This window comes from Thamnophis elegans, chromosome 6 (assembly GCF_009769535.1).
Source record: "Thamnophis elegans isolate rThaEle1 chromosome 6, rThaEle1.pri, whole genome shotgun sequence".
NCBI lineage: Eukaryota > Metazoa > Chordata > Lepidosauria > Squamata > Colubridae > Thamnophis > Thamnophis elegans.
The window spans coordinates 24341014-24362441 of NC_045546.1; the positions used below are offsets into that span (position 1 = coordinate 24341014).

General features: G+C 38.6%; 2 protein-coding genes across 2 annotated transcripts in view; both read left to right on the forward strand.

Annotated features, from left to right (window-relative positions):
- The window catches only part of TEX26 (testis expressed 26), an 18172-nt gene extending 12931 nt beyond the window's left edge, over positions 1-5241 (forward strand). The window contains exons 4-7 of the mRNA XM_032220330.1: positions 463-619; positions 1324-1497; positions 2383-2544; positions 4776-5241. Of these exons, the coding sequence (XP_032076221.1) occupies positions 463-619; positions 1324-1497; positions 2383-2544; positions 4776-4882 (600 nt within the window). The 3' untranslated portion in view covers positions 4883-5241. The remainder of the gene's footprint in view (positions 1-462; positions 620-1323; positions 1498-2382; positions 2545-4775) is intronic.
- Positions 5242-14584: 9343 nt separating this feature from the next.
- The window catches only part of LOC116509933 (WD repeat-containing protein on Y chromosome-like), a 36660-nt gene continuing 29816 nt past the window's right edge, over positions 14585-21428 (forward strand). The window contains exons 1-6 of the mRNA XM_032219238.1: positions 14585-14850; positions 15657-15710; positions 18910-18993; positions 19213-19278; positions 19991-20221; positions 21196-21275. Coding sequence (XP_032075129.1) covers positions 14779-14850; positions 15657-15710; positions 18910-18993; positions 19213-19278; positions 19991-20221; positions 21196-21275 — 587 coding nt within the window. The 5' untranslated portion in view covers positions 14585-14778. The remainder of the gene's footprint in view (positions 14851-15656; positions 15711-18909; positions 18994-19212; positions 19279-19990; positions 20222-21195; positions 21276-21428) is intronic.

Sequence of the window (21428 nt, forward strand, 5' to 3'; positions counted from 1 at the left end):
GCTAGGAAAGCTTTTTAGAAATAAGATTATCTGCCTAAAAAAAATTTCAGTGGCCTGAAATTGCTATTCCAATACATATGTGCTCAATTGATGAGGATGAGGATGTTATCCATTCAATCGCGTCCGACTCCTGGCGATTCTGTGGGCCAGGTCTCTCCATGGCTTCCAATCATGCATTGCTTCTTTGAGTTGCTCTATGCTCCTGCTGGTGTCAACTTTGATGGTGTCCATCCACCATGTTCTTTGGTGGCTTTTTTTTTTTACTATTACTGATAAACATTTAAAACAAGCAGTTCAGAGCTATGGAAGATACAAATAATATTTATGATCACACAGGCATCTTTTACAAAGATCACAAAAATTCAAATTGCTTTTAAAAGGCATAATTGAAAGCACATTTGGGTGGATTCTTTTTTTTTTAAAGTTTTTGTTCTTTATCATTTTCTTCTTTCCGTTTTTTAGCGTTTCCTGATATGGCAACTGCCTCGTGAAGAAACAGCATTACCTACAGATAGCTTTTCACCATGGACAAAACCTTTTAATAAACAAGATTTGGAGGAGGTACTAAAGAAGCAGTACAAAACAGTATACACGAGAGATTATTTAGGAATGCAACCAGGTGAGGGTTGTGGCTTTCCTTCCTTCTCTTGAAATATGTAATGAAGTGCACATGAAAAGTTTTGACTGAAAGCTGAAAACATCCCCCCAAAACATTCTGATTATAAAAAGAGATTCTAAAAAGAGGAGATTATAAAAGTAACCACACACAGAACCCCAACCTTGGAGAACATGGAAAATAGAATTATTTGGACAAAGTCATGCATTGAACATTTATATGGTGAATTTGTGGTGAACTACATGTGGGATGTTTGGTAAGGTACCACTGGAGAATCCTACTGATTCGCTCAAACTGTTAGCTCTGACTGCAAGCCGAGAGCGAACCGGTCTCTGTTTCCGTGAATGTGTCCCCTCCCCCAGGTTATACTGACCTTTATTTCTGCTTCTGAAGCCCAGCTGATCAGTGGCGACAGATTGAATTGCCACTTCTCAGCTGTTTTCCTTGCTCCTTTCCTTGTTTGCAATGCAGACGTTCCATTTTTGCTAAACTGCGCATGCGCGAAGCACGGATGAAGCAAACCAGTTGTTCAGCCAGTAGGCATCCGCCCCCTTCAATTTGAGCCCTGGTGAGATTATTAGGATTTACTCTCAAGTGCATTTAAGACTGCAATCAAAATAATTTTCTGCTATTTGCTTTTCACTTAATACCCCTTCCCCATTCCTTTTACAATAATTCTTTTTTTATGTGTTATTTAATCTTTTCAGGTACTCCAAGGGATGATGATGTTTCCCCTCCAGATTGGAAAACATTAATCCCAAAGCCACCAGATACTGAAGTCAGGCGCCATTATCAGCCACAAGTCCGTGCACCCGAATTAATGGATTTCACTTGGAAGTATGGGTGTAATGCAAAACGTAAAATTCCGATCAAAGGTGCTGGTAAGTGCTGTGGGGAGAGGCATATGTGCTCCAGCTCTGAGCTAAAGAATGCTAGTCACCATCATGGTGCAAGTATTCCTACTCTCCTAGCAGAAGATCACCAGTCTACCATGTTGCTCTTCATGCTCCCAGGCATCGTCTCCTTGGATTACTCTAAGAGTATCAATCTTCTGGAATTTGAAGTAGCACTCTGTTCAGTTTCTCAGTGGACACGTACAGTTTTAGATTCCCACATATTCAAGGCCTATAATTGTAAGAGAACAGAGAGTGTATGGCAGTGGTGGGTTTCAAATTTTTTTAGAACCTCTTCTGTAGGTGTGGCCTGCTTTGTAGGAGTGGCTTGCTGGCCATGTGACTGGGTGGGAATGGCTTGCCAGCCATATGACCGGGTGGGTGTGGCTTGCCGGCCATGTGACTGGGTGGGCATGGCCAACTTGTAAAATGTGGTGAAACTCACTTAACAACACTCTTGCTTAGCAACCAAAATGTTGGCTCAGAAACTCTGGCATTTGAAGCACGCAAGTCTTAAAGCTGCCACGTTACAAGACCCTTGCACCCCTAACCCTTTAGAAAAAAAACCCCAGGGGTGTTCAAACTTGACAGCTTTAAGACTTGTGGACTTCAACTCCCAGAATTCCTCCTCTCGCTCTTCATCTTGATGATGTGTGGACGGGTGGGGGGAGGGAGCTGGAACCAGTTCTAAACGGCATTGTAGATTTGTGGAACCTCTTCTATAGAAGAGGTTAGAACTGGCAGGAACCCACCCCTGGTGTATGGGCAACAACATACCACTTCTTATGAAGGAGGAAAGAGTTTAAAAAGTGGACAATACTCACTTTTGTTGAATTCTAGTTTGACATGACTGTTACTGCTTTGCCTGCACAGTGCCTTCAATGACAATTGCTCAGATCTGGAATCATGAACATAGCAAACACCTGTCCACCTATCAGAAGGATTTTGGAAATGATTATCTTGATATCCTATCAGTTCTGAATTCTGTAGATCCAGAAGAAATTAAAGAATATGTGGAAAGAGCTCCTAAGCCAGGTAGATGACTGCTGGGATATGTGTGTGATTTGTATAGGACTTCATAATGTTGCATATGATAAGACATTGTGATTATCCTTTCTATCTACATAGTAGTATAGCCTTTATTGTCATTGAACATCATGTATTAAATGAAATTGGTTTTAACCTCACTGGTACAATCCATGACAAAAAATATAAACAACATAAATAGTATAAAAAATAATCCCTATGCAAGTAAGGTGGGGAAAAAAGAAAGAAAAAAAAACCAGTCATAGATTTCCACATGTGTGTGAAGTGATTGTGGTTGTGTTTAAGAGTCTGACAGCCTTATCCAATCTTTAGTAACTCCCTGTGGTATAGACTAGTTTTTGCCTAGAGAGTCCACTGTGACACCAGGAGTTCAAAGCTGCAGCATCTACGTGTTGGATTCTTGTAAACTTACATGGTAAGTTTTTTATGTGTTCCATTTGCAAAGTTTCTTTCAAGACCTGGATCTGTTGCCTACCTAAATAAACCTAAAACATACAAAGTAGGAGTCAAGAGTCTTTTAAAGACTAGAGGAGAGATGATAGCAGTGTTTCAATATCTCAGGGGTTGCCACAAAGAAGAGGGAGTCAAACTATTCTCCAAGGCACCTGAGGGTAGAACAACAAGCAATGGGTGGAAACTAATCAAGGAGAGAAGCAACTTAGAACTGAGGAGAAATTTCCTGACAGTTAGAATGGAATCAGTGGAACGGCTTGCCTCCAGAAGTTGTGAATGCCCCAACACTGGAAGTCTTTAAGAAGATGTTGGATTTGTCTGGAAAGGTATACAGTTTCCTGCCTAGGCAGGGGGTTGGACTAGAAGACCTCCAAGGCCCCTTCCAATTCTGCTATTGTATTGTATTGTATTGTATTGTATTGTATTGTATTGTATTGTATTGTATTGTATTGTATTGTGATGTGGCAGATACTATGACCCAACAAATGAATATTCTGAGTGTTATAAAAGGTAATGTATTTATATTAAAAACTATTCACCACTATTCATATAAAGTGATGTGAGGCATCAGAATTTAGATTTTGAAAGCTAGGTTTAAAAAAAAAGTTTGAGTTTTGATTTCGCAGCTGTCACATGGGTTGTTTGGGAATGGGTTAATCATCTTCAAGCACAAAATTATTAACTTCTGGTCTACTTGAGCAAGACTTCTAATTATTCATATTAATTCATCTCTAAGATCTTAGAAATGAAAAACAATATTAGCATCTGGATCAATTGATACATAGAAGTCAGTAGAATCATCAGACCTTAGAGGAGACCTTGATAGCCAACTGAACAGATAGAAGCAGAAGTGGAAAGCAGATCGTGTTTGGAAGGATCCCGGTGGTGCCTCAACCGCGGTGGTCGCGGAAGGCAGCCGCGCTCTAAGCACCTGTTCCGCACTTCAATTAGGTGTGAATCTTTATCCAGTGAATTTTTAAAGAATCCTAACACTATGTGCTAAACACAAAAATAAGAAAAAAAGGCTACACTAACTACTTGGAGAGTCCAATTTGCTGTTCAAGGACTGAAACTCCCCAACTGCATCCTTTTAGGGCGACTGAGTTTTTAAAACTGAGCCTCTGTGGGGAACAGGAGGCGTGGCTACACAAAGATTTGAACTCAGTCCTTGGGCAGCAAGCTGAAGTTAACCCATGCTTGGACACTCCGAACAGCGCGTAGGAGAAGAGCATCGCCCCTTAGAGTCGGGAACGACTAGCATATATGTGCAAGGGGAATCTTTACCTTTAGACCTTATTGAGACTTAAAGCTGTTAGATTATTACAGAAATTTGGGCAGCTAGTGTATGTCGGGGGGAAGGCAGGGGATAATGGGCTGTGTAGTGAAAGTGGGAATACAATTTTATAATTTTAGCCCTTGCCTATTTCGGGTTAAATCAAAACTGTCCAACTGAAATAATTTGCTTTTAATAGAAACCTCATATTGTGAAAAATGCCATGATTTGAGGAATAATTTTTATATATACCACAACAAGAAAAAAATGTTAATCCCTTTCTAATTATTAATTCTTGTCAAAACTTCCTTGGTAATTTGCATTTTTTTAAAAAGATTATTATGTATTACATACAGAGAGTTATTTTAGTGTGACATCTAGGCAAATCTCGTTGACAATGAAACCATTCTCTGAATTGGAAATAATTAATGGTATATATTTTGCCTGGCTCTTCAGATGTAAATCAGATGACGTTCTTTCCATTTTTCTCCAGAAAAAATAATCCTTCAGAATTTCCTTGATAGAGTCAGTGGAGACAAAATATTACAAAGACCTTCCTCATCAAAGAAGTCAGGAGAAAATCCAATCAGATGTGTCTGATACTTTTCAGAAGAAAATTCCTCAAAATGGAAATGTGGCTGTTTCAAAATGCAATATCCTTATGATCTGTCTTAATAGTAAAACCATTTGAAGACTATATTTACTTTTCTTATGCGTGAGAGTTTCTTTAGAAATCTTAAAAGACTGCAGTGGCACTACTAATGTACTTCCCTAACACTGACAATATAGTGTTAATTGAAGCAGTGTTCAGTTATTATTACCTCAGATGCGGCATGCTTGATATATTGCAAATCAAAACCTTAATCCATTCTAGTTGCACTGGAGATTGATTTTCATCCTGCTGTGAGATTACATTAATTACATTAATCAGTTATATTAATTGCACACCATGATTTGACTTGCTGCAATTTTGAGAAATTTTTTAAATAAAGATTTTATACACATACAGTACACACACACACACATTTATTTTTGCTTAAATGTACTGACACAACGATCAAACATTTTAATTGGACTCTAATCTTACAAATTTAATAAATGGATGAGTTTTAGTTGACAAATTGCCTCTTCTTTTTTTCTTTGCAACTTGATGCCTTCCAATTTTGTTAGGGTTGCACCCCCTAGCCTAGAACACCCAGCCAAAATACTGAAGCCAAAACCGTTGAAAATGCCCAAAAGACAAAATTAAATGATTGCATTTGCATAGGTAAAAAATATTTAGGCACAATTAAATAATTACATTTGCACAAGTAAAAGTAGAAGGTATCATCTTAAAAGAGTCATCTCAGAGTATGAAAAAACTGAATGCCATAAGAGTTTTTGTCATTGCAAAACTATTTTTATCTAGCATTAGGTATTTACATATTTTCTGTGAACATTTCTCTGGTTAAACATTAACTTTTGATCAACTAAACATTCCATTTTAATTAATCAACTATAGTTGCAAGATTTTCATTCTTCAATGAACTTCTTTATTTCTTTGAAGCCATATTTTTACATATTAATTATGTTCATTGCTTTATAAATTAATCTGGACAGAAACAAAAAGAAAACTCAAGACAACCTCATTAGAAAATAATTCCGTTGTATATGTTTATTTTATATTCTTTTCAATCAATTCAGCACTCATCTACATTGAAAACCACAAATACATCCAAGGCCATGGAACGAAGTTAGAGGGGGAAGGTTAAGGCTAATCACTTGCACACTTATTTGGAAATAAGTCTGCCATTAGAAATCTAAGACCCTTGACATTATGATAGCATATATAATATTCCTGCTGTGCTTCATAACAGCCTAATCAAAACATATGCAAATTAGAATGTTTATGAAAACACTTATTTCCAGATACAGCTAAGTATGTGTATAGGGATAGGGAAGGATAAAAATATAATGCTCTGTTCTTTAGTGAAATAAAATAGAATTGCACGGATTTAAATACAAGGACGAAGCTAATGCAGCTGCTTTGCTGCAAAGCAAGAGAGACAATATCCAGTTGTTTTAATACATCTAGGAAAGCTGTTTTGGTGCAACATGCTCCCTTCAAATGTTTTACGTAGCTCTAGAATTAGTGCAAACCTAGCATACTATAACCCAGGCCTGTCAAACTGGAACCCATGGGCTGGATGCATCACGTGCAGGCCACGCCCACCCTGGTTCTATAAAGGCAAAAAACTTCACGATACATCACATGACGCGATTGAGTTTAACACCTGTGATATAACTGCTGTCTGATTTTGGCATCAGATTATGAGAACCAGATGGGTTGATTTGCAAAACTAGTTTAGGATTTAATGTTTTGTGTAGATGCCGCTTGACAATCCTAGATTAGGGTTATGTGTGGTCCCAGTCAGTGGTAAATTGTCAAGGCATCTGACACCGGTACATAGGTTGTGGTGCTTATGTGATTACATCACCATGTATCACAAAAATTGGGATATTTTCAGAGCAAATGCCTTTCCGTTCAACTGTTGACTACAGTTTTCACTGCAATTCTTACACAGATTTATTAAACAATTTAAACATGTACAAGAATCCTAAAACGATTGTGTCTGTTCTCTTACATTTCTGAAATATTCTGTCTAGAAGTGTTTTATGAATCATTTTGGAATTTCTCTATTGATTTTTGTTTAATCAGAAACACAGAAAACAATACTTGAGAAAAGTGGGAAAGACTTCACAGCCACATTCCTATGTGTTGTGTAACCCAACAGAGAAAAGGACATTCTGGAATCACTTAGAGCTATTTTCATATTTGTGTTCCAGTTAAAAGATTCTGAGCTCACCAGACGATTGTGTACATGTGTTTTGTATAAATGAGCATCTGATTTGTAGCTTTTTTTTCACAAGTATTTTTTTTCCATTGGCATAAAAGTTATTTTTCCCCTTCATTGGAGGGAGAGACGTCCAAAAAGTCATAATGGAAGCCACATATATTGACTGAAGTCCTGCCACTTTTTACACAGAGCTGAGCTTTGATTGTACCCTTGTGGCCACCAAGGTTATAATGTTTTTGACCCCTCGTGTGGACACTCCTTTTTTTCAACTCACTTTTTTGGTGACACTGTTTAAGTAACACAAACCTGTCAGTTCTAACCAGACAGGCAGAAACAATCAGAGAGAGGTGATCCAGACCTCAGATTGTGAAGGAGTTTATAAATGACCATCAGCTCTTTTAATTGCACTCAGAAACATACTGGTAATCCTTTCAGTTTGTGAACTAGCATCATTACATCAGGGTTCTGAGAAATGTCCATTAGTTCACTGTTGCATTCAGGACCACTTGTACAGACCACGTCTAAAGTTCAACCCCTGCCAACCTAAACCCAGAAAGGGATGTGCAGCATGACACAACAAACTGTTGCACATCTGGATCAATAGACCATTTGATCCGTACCGAATGCAGTGGGAGATCTGTGGGAAGATGCCAAAAGTGATGTGAATATATTGTACCTGACTATTTGCTGTAGTTCTTCTTGAAACTTGTCATAACTTTGAGAAACATGTATTCTGAAATACATATGACAACTCCATCAGTTGTTGTTAGTTGCGAAGTCGTGTCCGACCCATCGCAACCCCATGGACAATGTTCCTCCAGGCCTGTCTGTTCTCTACCATCCTCTGGAGTCCATTTAAACTCATGCCGACTGCTTCAGTGACTCCATCCAGCCACCTCACTCTCTGTCGTCCAATTCTTCTTTTGCCCTCAATCTTTCCCAGCATTAGGCTCTTCTCCAGTGACTCCTTCCTTCTCATTAGGAGGCCAAAGTATTTAACTCCACCAGTAGCTAGGACTATTCCCAGACTTCTCCTGGGGACTTAAGGGAGGTGCAAAGATTGCAGTAACCTGAGCATTGCAAACAGACCTAACAGCAGGTTCCAGGCTCCTGAATAAAAGTAAGCACAAGCTGTTGCCTTATGAACGAAAAACAAATCCAAGATTTCAGCCACTGGAATTAGGAAGACAACTATTCTGATTCCATAATGCCTCTGAGGAAAAAAGTGCGACCAAGTTCTGCTTCTGGGAAGTTAGAGACCTCCACACTGACCAGGTAAGGGGCAATAACGGAAAGGAAGATGTTACGTCTCTATACATTAAACAGAAACACATCGCTGCCTTAATTTATTTTTTCTTTCTTTACAAAACAAGATTAGTTGTAGCTGCCAAAGGCAGTCGTGTTTGGAAAGCTTGTGTAGTTGTCAAGGAGCCGAAGCTGCTTGGAGTTCAGTGTTTGTTTTTCTCCTTGTGTAAGAATTATAATTGTCTAAGCTTGGCATTATGGCTTCTTCACTTAGCAATGATTCCTCCTCAATTCTATCTTGTCAGGAGTTCAGTATGCTCAGTGACCTGTCGATTTAGCTTCAGTGAAAAGTGTGAACATTTCTTAGATAGGATGATCTGCTAGCTCTTTTTTTTAAGAAGATGTAGTACATTATAGTCACCTTCAATCCTCTGAGGACTTTCTGATGGCATAACCTAAGGCTTACTCTCATAGGAGAAACTTAAGAATAAAGCTACTGTGTTCCTGCAAAAAAAGCATGTTAGATTTCTGGCATGCTGGTGATTAAATTCACAGAGCAGAGGGAATATTTCAAATAACATTTAACATAACTTTTGCAGGATTACTGCTAAGAGTGTACATCTCAGCAAAAGCACTTTTTGTAAGGAAGGAAAATCTGTGCATATTTTATCTCAATCAGGAATGGAACTCTGACTCAGTAATAAGTTGAACCCTTTAAAGAGGTGAGCTGCCACTCACCATTTTCTAGGACAAGAAAAAAAAGCCAATTATTCAGTCTTATCCAGAGGTGGGCTGCACATAACCGAAAATGTGAGTGCGCATGCACGCCTTCCTTCCTTACGCGCAACACCTAAAACAAGGCTTTTTCAATGGGGGGTGGCTTCCAGTACACCTGCTAGGTCAGCCACGGTTAATAGAAATGGAGAGGCGCGCAAATCAGCTTGGCTGCGGGGCAGGATGAGCGAGCCAAAAAGTGAGATATCTAGGATCCGATAGCATCGGGGATGGGGGGAGGGGGGGAACCAGTGCTCGGAACTACCAGTCTGAACCGCAAACCAGTCTGAACGGCAACAGCCCAACACTGATCTTATCCATTGACAACTTGCAATATGTGCAACATACTACTATAGCAATAGCACTTAGACTGATATATAGCACTCTCTAAATGGTTTACAAAGTTAGCATATTACCCCCAACCATCAAGGTCCTCATTTTGCCAACCTCGGAAGGATGGAAAGCTAATTCAACCTTCACCCCGTGAGGATCAAATTCCTGAAAGTGAATAGTGAGTAAGCCTGCAATACTGCATTCTAGCCACTATGCCACCACTAGACTATGCTGTCTAATTTTATTTAGTCATTCATTCTTTACTTGAAAAGTCTCAGGGTCTCACAAAATTATTTAGAAAATAGGCCTATTTAATGGTTACCTTTAAAATTGGGAATGGGAAACCATTTCATTGATGGAGTTCAGTAATTTTCTAAAACTCTCTTAATTAACGCAAGGGCTAAGTGAATATCCCCTGATCTTTGAGTTATTCTCTGCCTTTCAAAAAGGGTAAGCATTTCTCCTTCAAAAACCACCTTGTTATGAAATGTGATATTACTAATACAGTACAATATTTTGTAGAATTTGGTATTTTGATGTATACATCTTAAGAGTTGGGCCCATACAAGATGCTTAGTCCCAAGGTTACATTAGGTTTCCTCTGCTCTTTTGTATATAAATAAATTACACATTCCTCTTTTCACAGAATTGCACACCCCGTGGTTTATCCAACAAGCTATTCTCAGCCAGAGTTGCTCAACAACCAATAGAAAACAATATATGTAGCTTATATCATGCTCAACTCTATATCATGCTCAATTATGTTAAGTCCAAATATCCAATGGAGATCATTGTATGATTTTGAGCCAGGACTGACAAAGTTGCTTTGATGTGGATAAAATGAGACAATTACCTTCCCATCCTCAGCCCATCCCAGTTAAGTATCTGCAAGAATAAACAAAACTATATAGAATGATTATGTCACAAATATGTGAATCACAGCTTAGGATTTCATATTCTTACTGGTGCTGTGACCAGATGTGTTTTAGTTAATCACAGTGAATGAGAACTTTTACTATATGGGCCTTAAAAAAAAGTAAATGACAAACCCTTTCATAGTATTAATAAGAAAAATATACAGACCTGTCCATTACATTCAACTCAAAGGAGATTTTGTCTTTTAAAATTATTTGTATATAGTCTGGTTTATTGTATTTTCTGATATATTTGAAAATTAATCTCCAGTAGGGAAATACCATATTTTAGCAAAGATCATGTCTTGAGCTTTCCAATTAGCTTAAGTGTAACCAAGCAACACTCTTTAGTAAACAAAACATGAGAACAGAGTTTAAAACTATCATTCACCAGAAAGCTGTAGTGTATGTTTATTTTCAGTTTGGCTTTCAGCCAGGGAACTGGCTTGTGCATTTAAGAAGGTTCATCTAAGGCAGGAGTGCCAAACTTGTGGCCCACGGGCCAGATGCATCACATGATGGCCCCGCCCCTGGCCGGTTTAGCCGGTTTAGTCCCGATATGTCACATGATGCCACTGTGATGATGCGAGTTTGACACCCCTGATCTAAGGCAAGGGTATCAAACTGAAGGCCCAAGGGCCAGATCTGGCCGGGGGGATGGGGCTTAGATCTGGCCACGGGGCCATCCTGGAAACAGCAAAGGATTGGCCCACGGTGCCTCTGCCAGTGAAAACGGAGCTCGGGAAGGCCGTGGGTGGCCCTCACGAGCTCCATTTTCATTGGCAGAGGGTTGCAGGAGGCTATTACAGCTGAAAACGGAGCTTGGGAGCCTGTTTTCACTGGCAGAGCACTCAGGCCACCACAGGCACCCCCAACACGAGTGACATCAAGCTGGCCACGCCCATCCTGGCCACAACTACCCTGGCCCACCAAGGTCAAACACAACACCTCAATGAAATCGAGTTTGATACCCCTGATCTAAGGAAACCATAGTCAAAACTAAAGAGAATTCAGGCTATTCCTCTATACATCATTTTATTTGTTGTCATATGTTTAGCCATTAAGAAATGCATGTGATCTGGAAAGCTAGGAAACGTATATTCCATCCATTGTGCTCCATTGTTTTCTAGTGTAGGTGGGTGTTCTGGAGATGTAGGTTTGCCACAAGATTTGGGATGCAATCTGTAGCTCCCCAAAGCCTTTGGAGAAATCCTAAGAACCCAAATTACTGCCAAATTATAATTTTCAATTGTAATAGAAGGAGAAAAAGTATTAAATTCCTAAGAAGTAGGAGTTCTGACATCCAGGGGCCAGTTGGATACCAGTAGATTTATTTAGGATGCAAAGCAATAAATATATTCATAAAGCAAAGAGGCCAGTAGTTTATTAAAGTAATATAAATTACAGGAGAATGTATACTTAAATATCCTTTCTGCAGATAAAACTGAAGAAGATTTTAGGTGAATTCCTTCTTGGGCCAGCTGAAATATAGAACCTTCTCAGTCATGTCTACACCAAGTGCCTGCCCATCCTATTCTGACCTCTTGGCTTAAGTACTTTTGCATAGATATCAGAGGGTTATCTGTTTTAGCTCCTGAAGATGCCTGCTCAGGGATGTCTCTTCCTGGAATTCAACAAGTCAGTAGAGTGATAAGGTCAATATAAATAGCATAAGTTTAGGGCAGAAAGTACATATGCATTGAGATCAGTACAATAAATATATATATTTTATAAAGAAAAAGTAATACGGAGTGCAGAAGCAAGTAAGGACGATAAAGAATAATTTGGAATGTGGAATTTATATAAACCAGGAGAAAAGTGGATCATGGCATTATGTCTCCTCACCATTTTGTTTGCATGAAAATTACTGTTCTTATTAACTTATTTAAAATATCTTAATTATTAAGCTATTGCCTAACTAACTATATAATAAAATAGTATCTTATTCTAAATTCTAAACATATACAAAAATTAGACTAGACTAGAATGGAACAGAACGGAACAGAACAGAATAACAGAGTTGGAAGGGACCTTGGAGGTCTTCTAGTTCAACCCTCTACTCAGGCAGGGAACCTTATACCTTTTCAGACAAATGGTTGTCCAATCTCTTAAAACTTGTTGGAGAATTCAAAACTTTTGGAGGCAAGTTGTTCCACTGGTTAATTGTTCTAACTGTCAGGAAATTTCTTCCTAATTCTAGGTTGGTTCTCTCCTTGATTAGTTTCCATCCATTGTGTTAGATAGGGTGAACGGAGGAGGCAGACTCAGGCTCAGTAACAACAGCTCTTTATTCAGTGACTGCTATCTACAATCCAGTGAAGGTCCGGTCCAGCAGCAGCCCTTTTATAGGGCTCTGGCAGGGCCTTTGGCCAATCAGATTTAAAAGAGTTCCCACTGGTAGCAGCGGACCTTGATGGAAACTACATGCATTCAAGGTACTTAACATATTCTAAGTACTTAACACCTTGCTTCTTGTTCTGCCCTCAGATGCTTTGGAGAATAGTTTGACTCCCTCTTCTTTGTGGCAACCCCTGAGATATTGGAATATTGTTATCATGTCACCCCTAGTCCTTCTTTTCATTAAAAGAAATATATGATTAATTCAATTTTATTTTACTTAAATCACCATCATTCTATTCCTGGCTGTGATCATGTCTGGAAACTTAACCACTTAATGATCAAATATGGCCCTTGGCATAAAAACATTTCTGCATATACCACTCTACCCTACATATACCCTGCATTGTGCCCTTGGAAGCTGAAGATCTTTGGGCATATGAGCAGAAAAAGACTCCAGCCTCAGGCAAAAGCCATTACAGAATGGATAAACCCCTTGTCTCTGATCTAAATGCACAAGTTTCTGGAGGAGATTTCATGTTAATCCTGCAACAAAAGAGAGTGAGAGCTTTGAAGTACCATAAAAACTAAGAAACATATAACTGCTTTGTTATTTTAACTTAGAATGAATGAATGATAACAGTTGAAAAAGAGAGTTTAGGTTATCAAGCCCAAATCCTATCAAGTAGATTTAAGTGGGTGGAGAATTTGTGGGCAGATGCACTTCTGTTGATATGGGATGGAGAACACAGCAGAAGAAATTGGGCAAGCCATTTCAGGAAAAGGAAATACTAATGGCTTTGCAGGTACCTTTTATTCATCAGATAGAATTGGCTCCCTTGAATCAATCTCAGGTTAGGTTATTAAAAGTACACACACCTAATAATCATGCTATGCTCTGCAAGATCAGGGACATGGATCATAAAAGAACATGTGGTGGTATTGTCCGTCTATGGAGTATTCCATCTTCAGAATATTCACCTCATTCCTCCTCATTCCTCACATAGTCAGCCAAACTGGAGCTCTTTTGTAAAGCTGTTAGTGCATAATCAAATGGTTTTGGGATGCTGTGTTGGTTTTTAAGTTATGGATTTAATTTGATTTTTGTGTGTATTCTTGTAAACCATTGAGAATCCATACAGACAGGGGTAGTATTCAGCCGGTTCAGACCGGTTCAGGCAAACCAATAGTGGTGACCTCTGGGTGGCCACCTGCCCACCCGTCCCGACTCTACGCCGTCCTATTTAGCCACCTTTTTGAAGCCGTGTGCATACGTGCAAGCTGCGTGCATGAGTAAAGCACATGCACGGAAGGCCGTGCACATGCACAGAAGGCGCACACACTCACAAAACGAGCAAGTGTGCACGCGGGCGGTGAACCGGTGGTAAACCTCTGTGAAACCCACCTCTGCATATAGATAACTGATTTCCAAAACTGTATAGCATATAAATAGATACACAGAAACTTAGATGTTACTTGTTGCTGACATAGAAAATGTCCATAATGAAGCACATTCCTTCCTTCCTTCCTTCCTTCCTTCCTTCCTTCCTTCCTTCCTTCCTTCCTTCTTTCTTCCTCTGTACTTCTTTCTTGCTTTGTTATCTGCAGCTTTAGTCCAAATTTGAGAAAGTCACTTCACCTTTTAATACCTCAGGGATCTTTGTTAGTAGAATAATTGTAATTTATGGATGAAAAAAAACTGTCTCATTGTGTCAAAGATTATTAACTCTAACCCCAGCCTGGAACTTTATTTCTTTTGTTACTATTGTTCCCAAAGCTGGTTAATAATGAATGAACAATAATACGGTTTCCCATAGAACTTTCTGTTCTATTTTTGTGCTTGGACAGCATTCTGAATGAGCTAACAGAGCCGACATTGACAAAGGACTCTCTGTTTGGAAGGGCGCAGACTTCATTTGCAGGCCCCAGATTGCAAACTGCCTCTCCAGTTTCTATTGGCAGCTTCTCAGAAGACCGAAAGAATATTCCCAGACCTCCAGAATGGCTGGTGAGGGAATTGCTGAAACGGCAGCAAAGGAGTCACTCCATTGGACTCATGGAAAACATCTCAGAGAGCGAAAGTATTCATCACCGTGCCGATTCCTCCAGAAGTCAATGGAAAGGCAAAGTATAACACATTCTCTTTGTTGGCTTTAGTAAGGATTTTCCAGAGTTAGCTATGAAGTGTTACATAAAAGCTTATTCAAATGTCTTTTGTACAGAAAGCATCTGCTTAGGAGTTGCTTAGAAGTCAGGTGAAAACTGAGACATATTTTAGGTCATGCTGTACATTTTTATCAGATTATTTAGGACAGTAGTACACATCTCAGTCTCCATGGAGATGCCACAGAATTGGCACTGCAGTCTGTTCAAAACCAACCACTGAAACCCATATCTATTTTTCTACTTTAAAATATTATTGGTTTGGGGGTGGGACAGAGACACTGGACCTACCATTCAAGGTTATGAAATATGTTTTCTTGCCTATAGTATGTTGCTCTGGCAAGTGCTAATCTGTACATATCCAGCCGAAGGCATGTAAATAAAACTGTTATAATGAAGGGAAACTTAATTCACTCTCTGCTAAAACATTTTCTCATATTCTACCTTCTTTTTTTGATAAATTCAACATTAATGGGGCTTTTTGCTTCTCTAGAACATCTGAAACCTTAGCTCAGAGGGGCAGATTTGAACATTTGGGGGTTTATTTATTAAGATTTTGCATTTATATACTGTTTTCATGTATTACTTCTATTTTGTTAATTGCCTTCTAAGAGTTTATATTCTTCCTGGTGCTGTGAGAGGGGACTAAACGCATTTGTGGCAGATATTAGATTATTGACTCAAGACATCAAACTAGAAACTTCTCTCTGAAATTTAGTTGTGTACTATACAATGCTTGCATTAATCCATCCTGCTCTTTGTCTTGGCAAGATTGAACAGCATATTACGCTTGATCAGCTGCAGAAACTATATACAGCCTTTCAGGTACTCTTATCCTATTAAATGATTGGTGTCAAAGTATATAATGATATTTGCATGGAAATTTTTGATGCTGCAGTTGCAACATATCTGGGAGGATCTAAGTTGATGAGGTTTGTAGATGTTAGCAATAGCAATAGCAGTTAGACTTATATACCGCTTCATAGGGCTTTCAGCCCTCTCTAAGCGGTTTAAAGAGTCAGCATATTGCCCCCAACAACAATCCGGGTCCTCATTTTACCCACCTCGGAAGGATGGAAGGCTGAGTCAACTCTGAGCCGGTGAGATTTGAACAGCCGAACTGCAGAACTGCAGTCAGCTGAAGTAGCCTGCAGTGCTGCATTTAACCACTGCGCCACCTCGGCTCTTTATGCCATTGGAAAACATAATTAAAGACAACTATTGATTAAAAATGTTTGTCTAATATAAAGTATTTATGCTTTGGGATTGGTTTGATTGTAACATCAGTTGATCATGAAAGAAAGAAAGCATTCATTTTTGAAAAGGTCATTGTCAAGAGATGTATATCAAGCAAGAAAGTAATATAAACCTTGCAGTATGCGATTGCTTATACTAGCAAGTGTTTTCTTGGCATAATAGGATGAATGATGATTAAGAATTGCTATTTTACTGTTTTAATATTTGCTACAGATGGAGCATACATTAATTAGGTTAATTGGGATTAAGTGTTTGCAAGTTTGTATATTGCCAAGGATTTGAATTTGTAATCATGTGATCATGGGGATGCTGCAATGGACACAAGCGTGAAAAATGGTCATAAGTCACTTTTTCAGTGCCGTTGTAACTTTGAATGGTCACTAAATGAACTGTTGTAAGTTGTGGACTACCTGTATTCACTTTGGATGGCATATAAATTTAATAAATAAATATAAAATATTACTCAAAATTGAACTGCCCAAGCTGTGGAGTCTAAGACATAACTAATTGAATAACTTTTGCTTTCAGTCTTGCTCAAATATCCTAGAGTGCATTTGCGATAACTCTTTGATCTACAGCTGGATCAAATCTCAAAAGGACTTGAGCTACTCAAGAAAGCTCAGCTGGATAACACAGAGAAAATAAAATGAGAGAGGGAAAAAATGGCTTTTCCCCTCCTTTACCACAAAATAGGCTGAATGTATTCAAACAAATTTAGGACACCTTTTCTTCCAGTCACCTCCCAACTTTTTCCATTGCTCTCAGCTGAGATTTATTGCTGCCCATCTTATAACAGTGACTCAGTGTAACATGACTGAATGAGTTCCTCTTCATGAAAAATGTTCAGGAGTTAATATGTCAATTAATGTTGAAACTGTAGAAAGAATGCAGAGAAGAGTGCCCCAACACTGGAAGTCTTTAAGAAGATGTTGGATAGCCATTTGTCTTAAACAGTATAGGGTTTCCTGCCTAGACAGGGGGTTGGATTAAAAGACCTCCAAGGTCCCTTCCAACTCTGCTATTGTAAATTAAAAAATATTGTAAATAAAAGAACAGCAAATATGTCTATAGGGATTCTCAGTCTTCTAGGTCATGGTTCTCCCAAAGGTGCTTTTTCGAGAGGCAACTGGACTTACTGGATTTTCTTTGAAGATGATCAAAGAGGCCATCTATGTCAAAATTGAACAGCCCTCTCTCAACAGAGCAGGAGTGATACAACATCTCCACCCCCATTTGTATCACTCAGGTGATGCTGATGACACAGATAAACCTCCAGGTGGCCTTAACGACTCGCAAAATGAATACAAATGACTTGCTGTCTGCAAGGAGTATAAATCCTTCCATTCCCCACCATCCAGTCAGAGCTGAAGAAGCTTCTTGGATGAGAAGTGAAAAGTCTTCAAAGAAAAAAACAGGAAGTCCATTTGCCTCTTGAAAAAGCACCTTTGGGAGCAGCAAAGATGATTAGGGGAATGGAGACTAAAACATACAAAGAAAAGTTGCAGGGATTGGGATATGTCTAGATTAATGAAAAGAGGATTGGGTGCGATATGATAACAGTGTTCCAATATCTAAGAAGCTGCCACAAAGAAGAGGGGTTCAATCTATTCTCCAAAGCACCTGACAGCAGGACACGAAACAGTGAATGAAACTAATCAAGGAGAGAAAAAACCTAACAATAAGGAGAAATTTCCTGACAGTGAGAACAATCAATTGAACAACCTGCCTGTAGAAGTTGTGAGTGCTCCAACACTGGAGGTTTTCAAAAAGATATCGGACACCATTTGTCTGAAATGGTATAGAGTCTCCTGCTTGAACAGGGGTTGGACTAGAAGACTCCAAGTTCCCTTCCAATCTGTTATTCTGTTATTAAAATATGTAATACTACAAAAACCAGAGCAAAATATAATATAACCGTTAATCCATCACTGGAGCCTTCCTCTCTGCTTTGGCATTGGCTGTAAAGGGGGCAGCCCATTATCTCCCACAGGCCTGGGGAAAATGTTCCACCTACTTACTGGAGGCCTCTACAACGAGGTGGAAAGAAGGCCCAGGTGAGTGGGTGTCTTTTTACCCAGGACCAGAAACAATAAAAATCACAAGAGCTGTTCTCATCAGGTGCCATGTTTTATTGAGTGAGCTGTTGAGGCAGGTAAAAATATCAATAGAGATAGAAACTAGAATATGTAACTTTGGTAGAGAAACAGTCATCTTACTATAGTGAAAGTGGATCAGAGTCCCTCTTGAATTCCCGGGGACTGCTGTATCTGTCAGGCCTCAGCCCAAAGACGACATAATGAATCCAGTTCTTTATTTGCTTATATCTAATAGACAGAATCTTGCCAGACTAAAGCTATAAACTTCTAACCTAATTGATATGCCCTGGGAAATTCTAGAGTGTGGCTACCTTGAATCTTTTCCTTTCCTCCCCCATCTAGTTCAGAATTACACAGACTCTTGCCTTGATCCCTTGTTTGGAATGCAATGCCTTCTGTATGGGAAGCCACAGTGCTATGCCAACATTCCCCCATTTCTTCTTCAGCTGCAAATTTCTTCACAGTATCTGATTTCTGATCAAGAAAATATTGACATTATGGTACTTTAGTTTAACGTTTAACATTGCTCTCATGTTTGAATTATTTGGAAAGAAAGAAAGAAGTGACAGAAAAATGAAACTATGATTTGAAAACCTAAACGTTAATATTGTGTCATGTCTACTGCTCTATACTAATGCTTAATAATGTTTTGCTGCCTTATTTGCCTCCAGGGATTGGAAACAAGTGGACATAAATCTGTGGATATAGAAAGCTTCAAGCACATATTAAAGACGTGTGTGGGATCACATAATGCAGTAAGCAAGTAGTTTGAAATTACTTGTGATATTTTAACATGTAGCAAAAGTTATAAGTTAAAGGGGAATGGGGATGGGAAATGCCTTCCTTCCTACCCTGTTTTTAGGGGCTGCATCAAATTTGGGGGAATGGTACAGTGAGCTCCAACAAAATGTGTCTCTTGAAATTTCAATGCTTCGTTAATGTTAACCTTTCGCACATTTTTTTCCTCTTTATAGACTGATGAAGAAGTGGAAAAACTATTCATGAAAATAGACTATTTGGCAACTGGCAACATTCAGTGGGTACATACATATTTTGCTTAATGGAAAAGTAGATGATGTGTACTCAAGCATTTGGCCGCAACAAAATAAGAAATCTTTTTTTTAAATGTGAATTAGCAGAAATATCTTTGACTGTGGCAGCATTAGAAAAGTGTTAAATAAATAAATACAAAATGGCAATTTTTTCCGATTTGGACCACAAGTAGCTTCAACGCTTGATTGAAAATGTTGGAAATAAATGGCCTTACAATATATGTGAAGGTACTGAAATTAGTACAAGGACAAATGTTTTGTTTATTCTGTAAATATTATATAACACCATGCTCCATAAGATAGTAACATTACCAACAAAGGAGAATATTTGTAGCTACGGGTTGAAATAAGGGATCCTTGGTGTTCTCTGACCTTGCTTGTTTTCTTGCAGGTTGCATTACCCTAACTAGGTAACATCATCAGTGCTAGACCTGATGATGTTACCTAGTTAGGGTACTGAAATGTCTGCAAGGAAACAAGCAAGCCCAGAGAGTACCAAGGATCCCACATAGTAATGTTACTTGACAAATGTTACATATCTTTTACTTTGCATGTTTGTAGGAAGAAACAAATAAATTTGACTTAATGTTCCTTTAGGAATAAGCCTATTGGATACTGAAAGATTCAGTTCTGAATGACCATGCATGCCACTAGCATGAATAGACTCCAGGATAATAACGCTCTCTTTTTCTCGATGCAGCATGATTTCTGCACATACTTGCAGATAGAATATGCTGAACTGGACAGCTCATCTACACGCTTGAAAGAGGTAACCTTTTCACTTCCTGCTGCCATGCAAGAGATCCCGCATGGAGAACCTGTTTTGCGCATTTGCTCCCTGGTGGATAGCACATTAATAACAGCACAAGAAGATGGCCAAGTTTCTTTCTGGTCACCAGAGTTCAAGCTCAAACGAAGCAAGATGGTGTTTGTATGTCATGTGCTTTTTTTATTTTGCAGTATTTAGGACTATAGTTCTATTTGTTTCCATTTATATTGTGTTCTATCTCGATGACGTTGCATTTTAAAAGATCTTCCTGCTTAAGCAGAATTGCCTGTTGTTCAAATCCACCTCTCTTCATACAGCCTTTTCCAATATGACCTTCCAGATGTTTGCTGGTGCTGAAGGAAACGGCATCGCATTACATCTGATATTCACTGGATTAAGAAGGGCTGTTGTCTCATCTCTTCAATATTTTTTTAAGAATTTGGTCATTGATCAACAAATAGAACAAGAGAAGCACAATTATTTAGGATTTTTAAAAAAGAAAAAAATATTGTTCTGAGATATTTAAAAAAGCATTAGAAGAAATATTATGGTGTATTGTGCAAAGTACAACCAAATTCTTAAAAAATATTGATTGATTGACTGATTGATTAATGAACCACCTCTGCACCAGAAGAAGCAGGGAGTATGGATCAGACCTAAGTCGACATAAGGGAGAGAAATGTATCCTAAAGATGGTGCTGAACAACTATTCTCAAGGTCCATCAAAATATATGTGGAGGTACTGAAATTAGTACAAGGACAAATGTTTTGTTTATTCTGTAAATATTATATAACACCATGCTCCATAAGATAGTAACATTACCAATAAATTGCCTATGGTAACTGGACAGCTGGAAATTGTAGTTCAGCAATATTTGGAGAACTGGGTGTTTCCCACTTCACTCCAATAGCATTCTTTAGACAATCCAAATAAATCTCTTTTCCTATATTAGTGTACTGGCAAGAATTTCTTCTTAAAACTATTTCCCTTGTTATTCTCTCTGTACAGCCATGTCCTCTCTGATTTTTCCTGTATCCAAGGATATTTTAAAATTTATTTTGATTTTGAAAGAAGAGTTGCCTGATTAATGATTCAGAAATGCCACCTGAATTTTAGCTGTTTCTCCCCTTTGTAGGAGAAAATCCAGAGAAAATCTAAGTGGCTGATGGATTTTACTGTCATGACACCCTATAATAAACTAATTCTGGGAACTGGGTAAGTATCTCACATATATACACCCACTAACCTGATCGGTCATTTCCTTTTACTGAATAACATTGAAAGAAACATTTACTGGAACACAACAATAGCTAGAGGATATGGTAAAAAATTTCAAGATGAATACAGGTTGTGAGCAAAGCTTATACC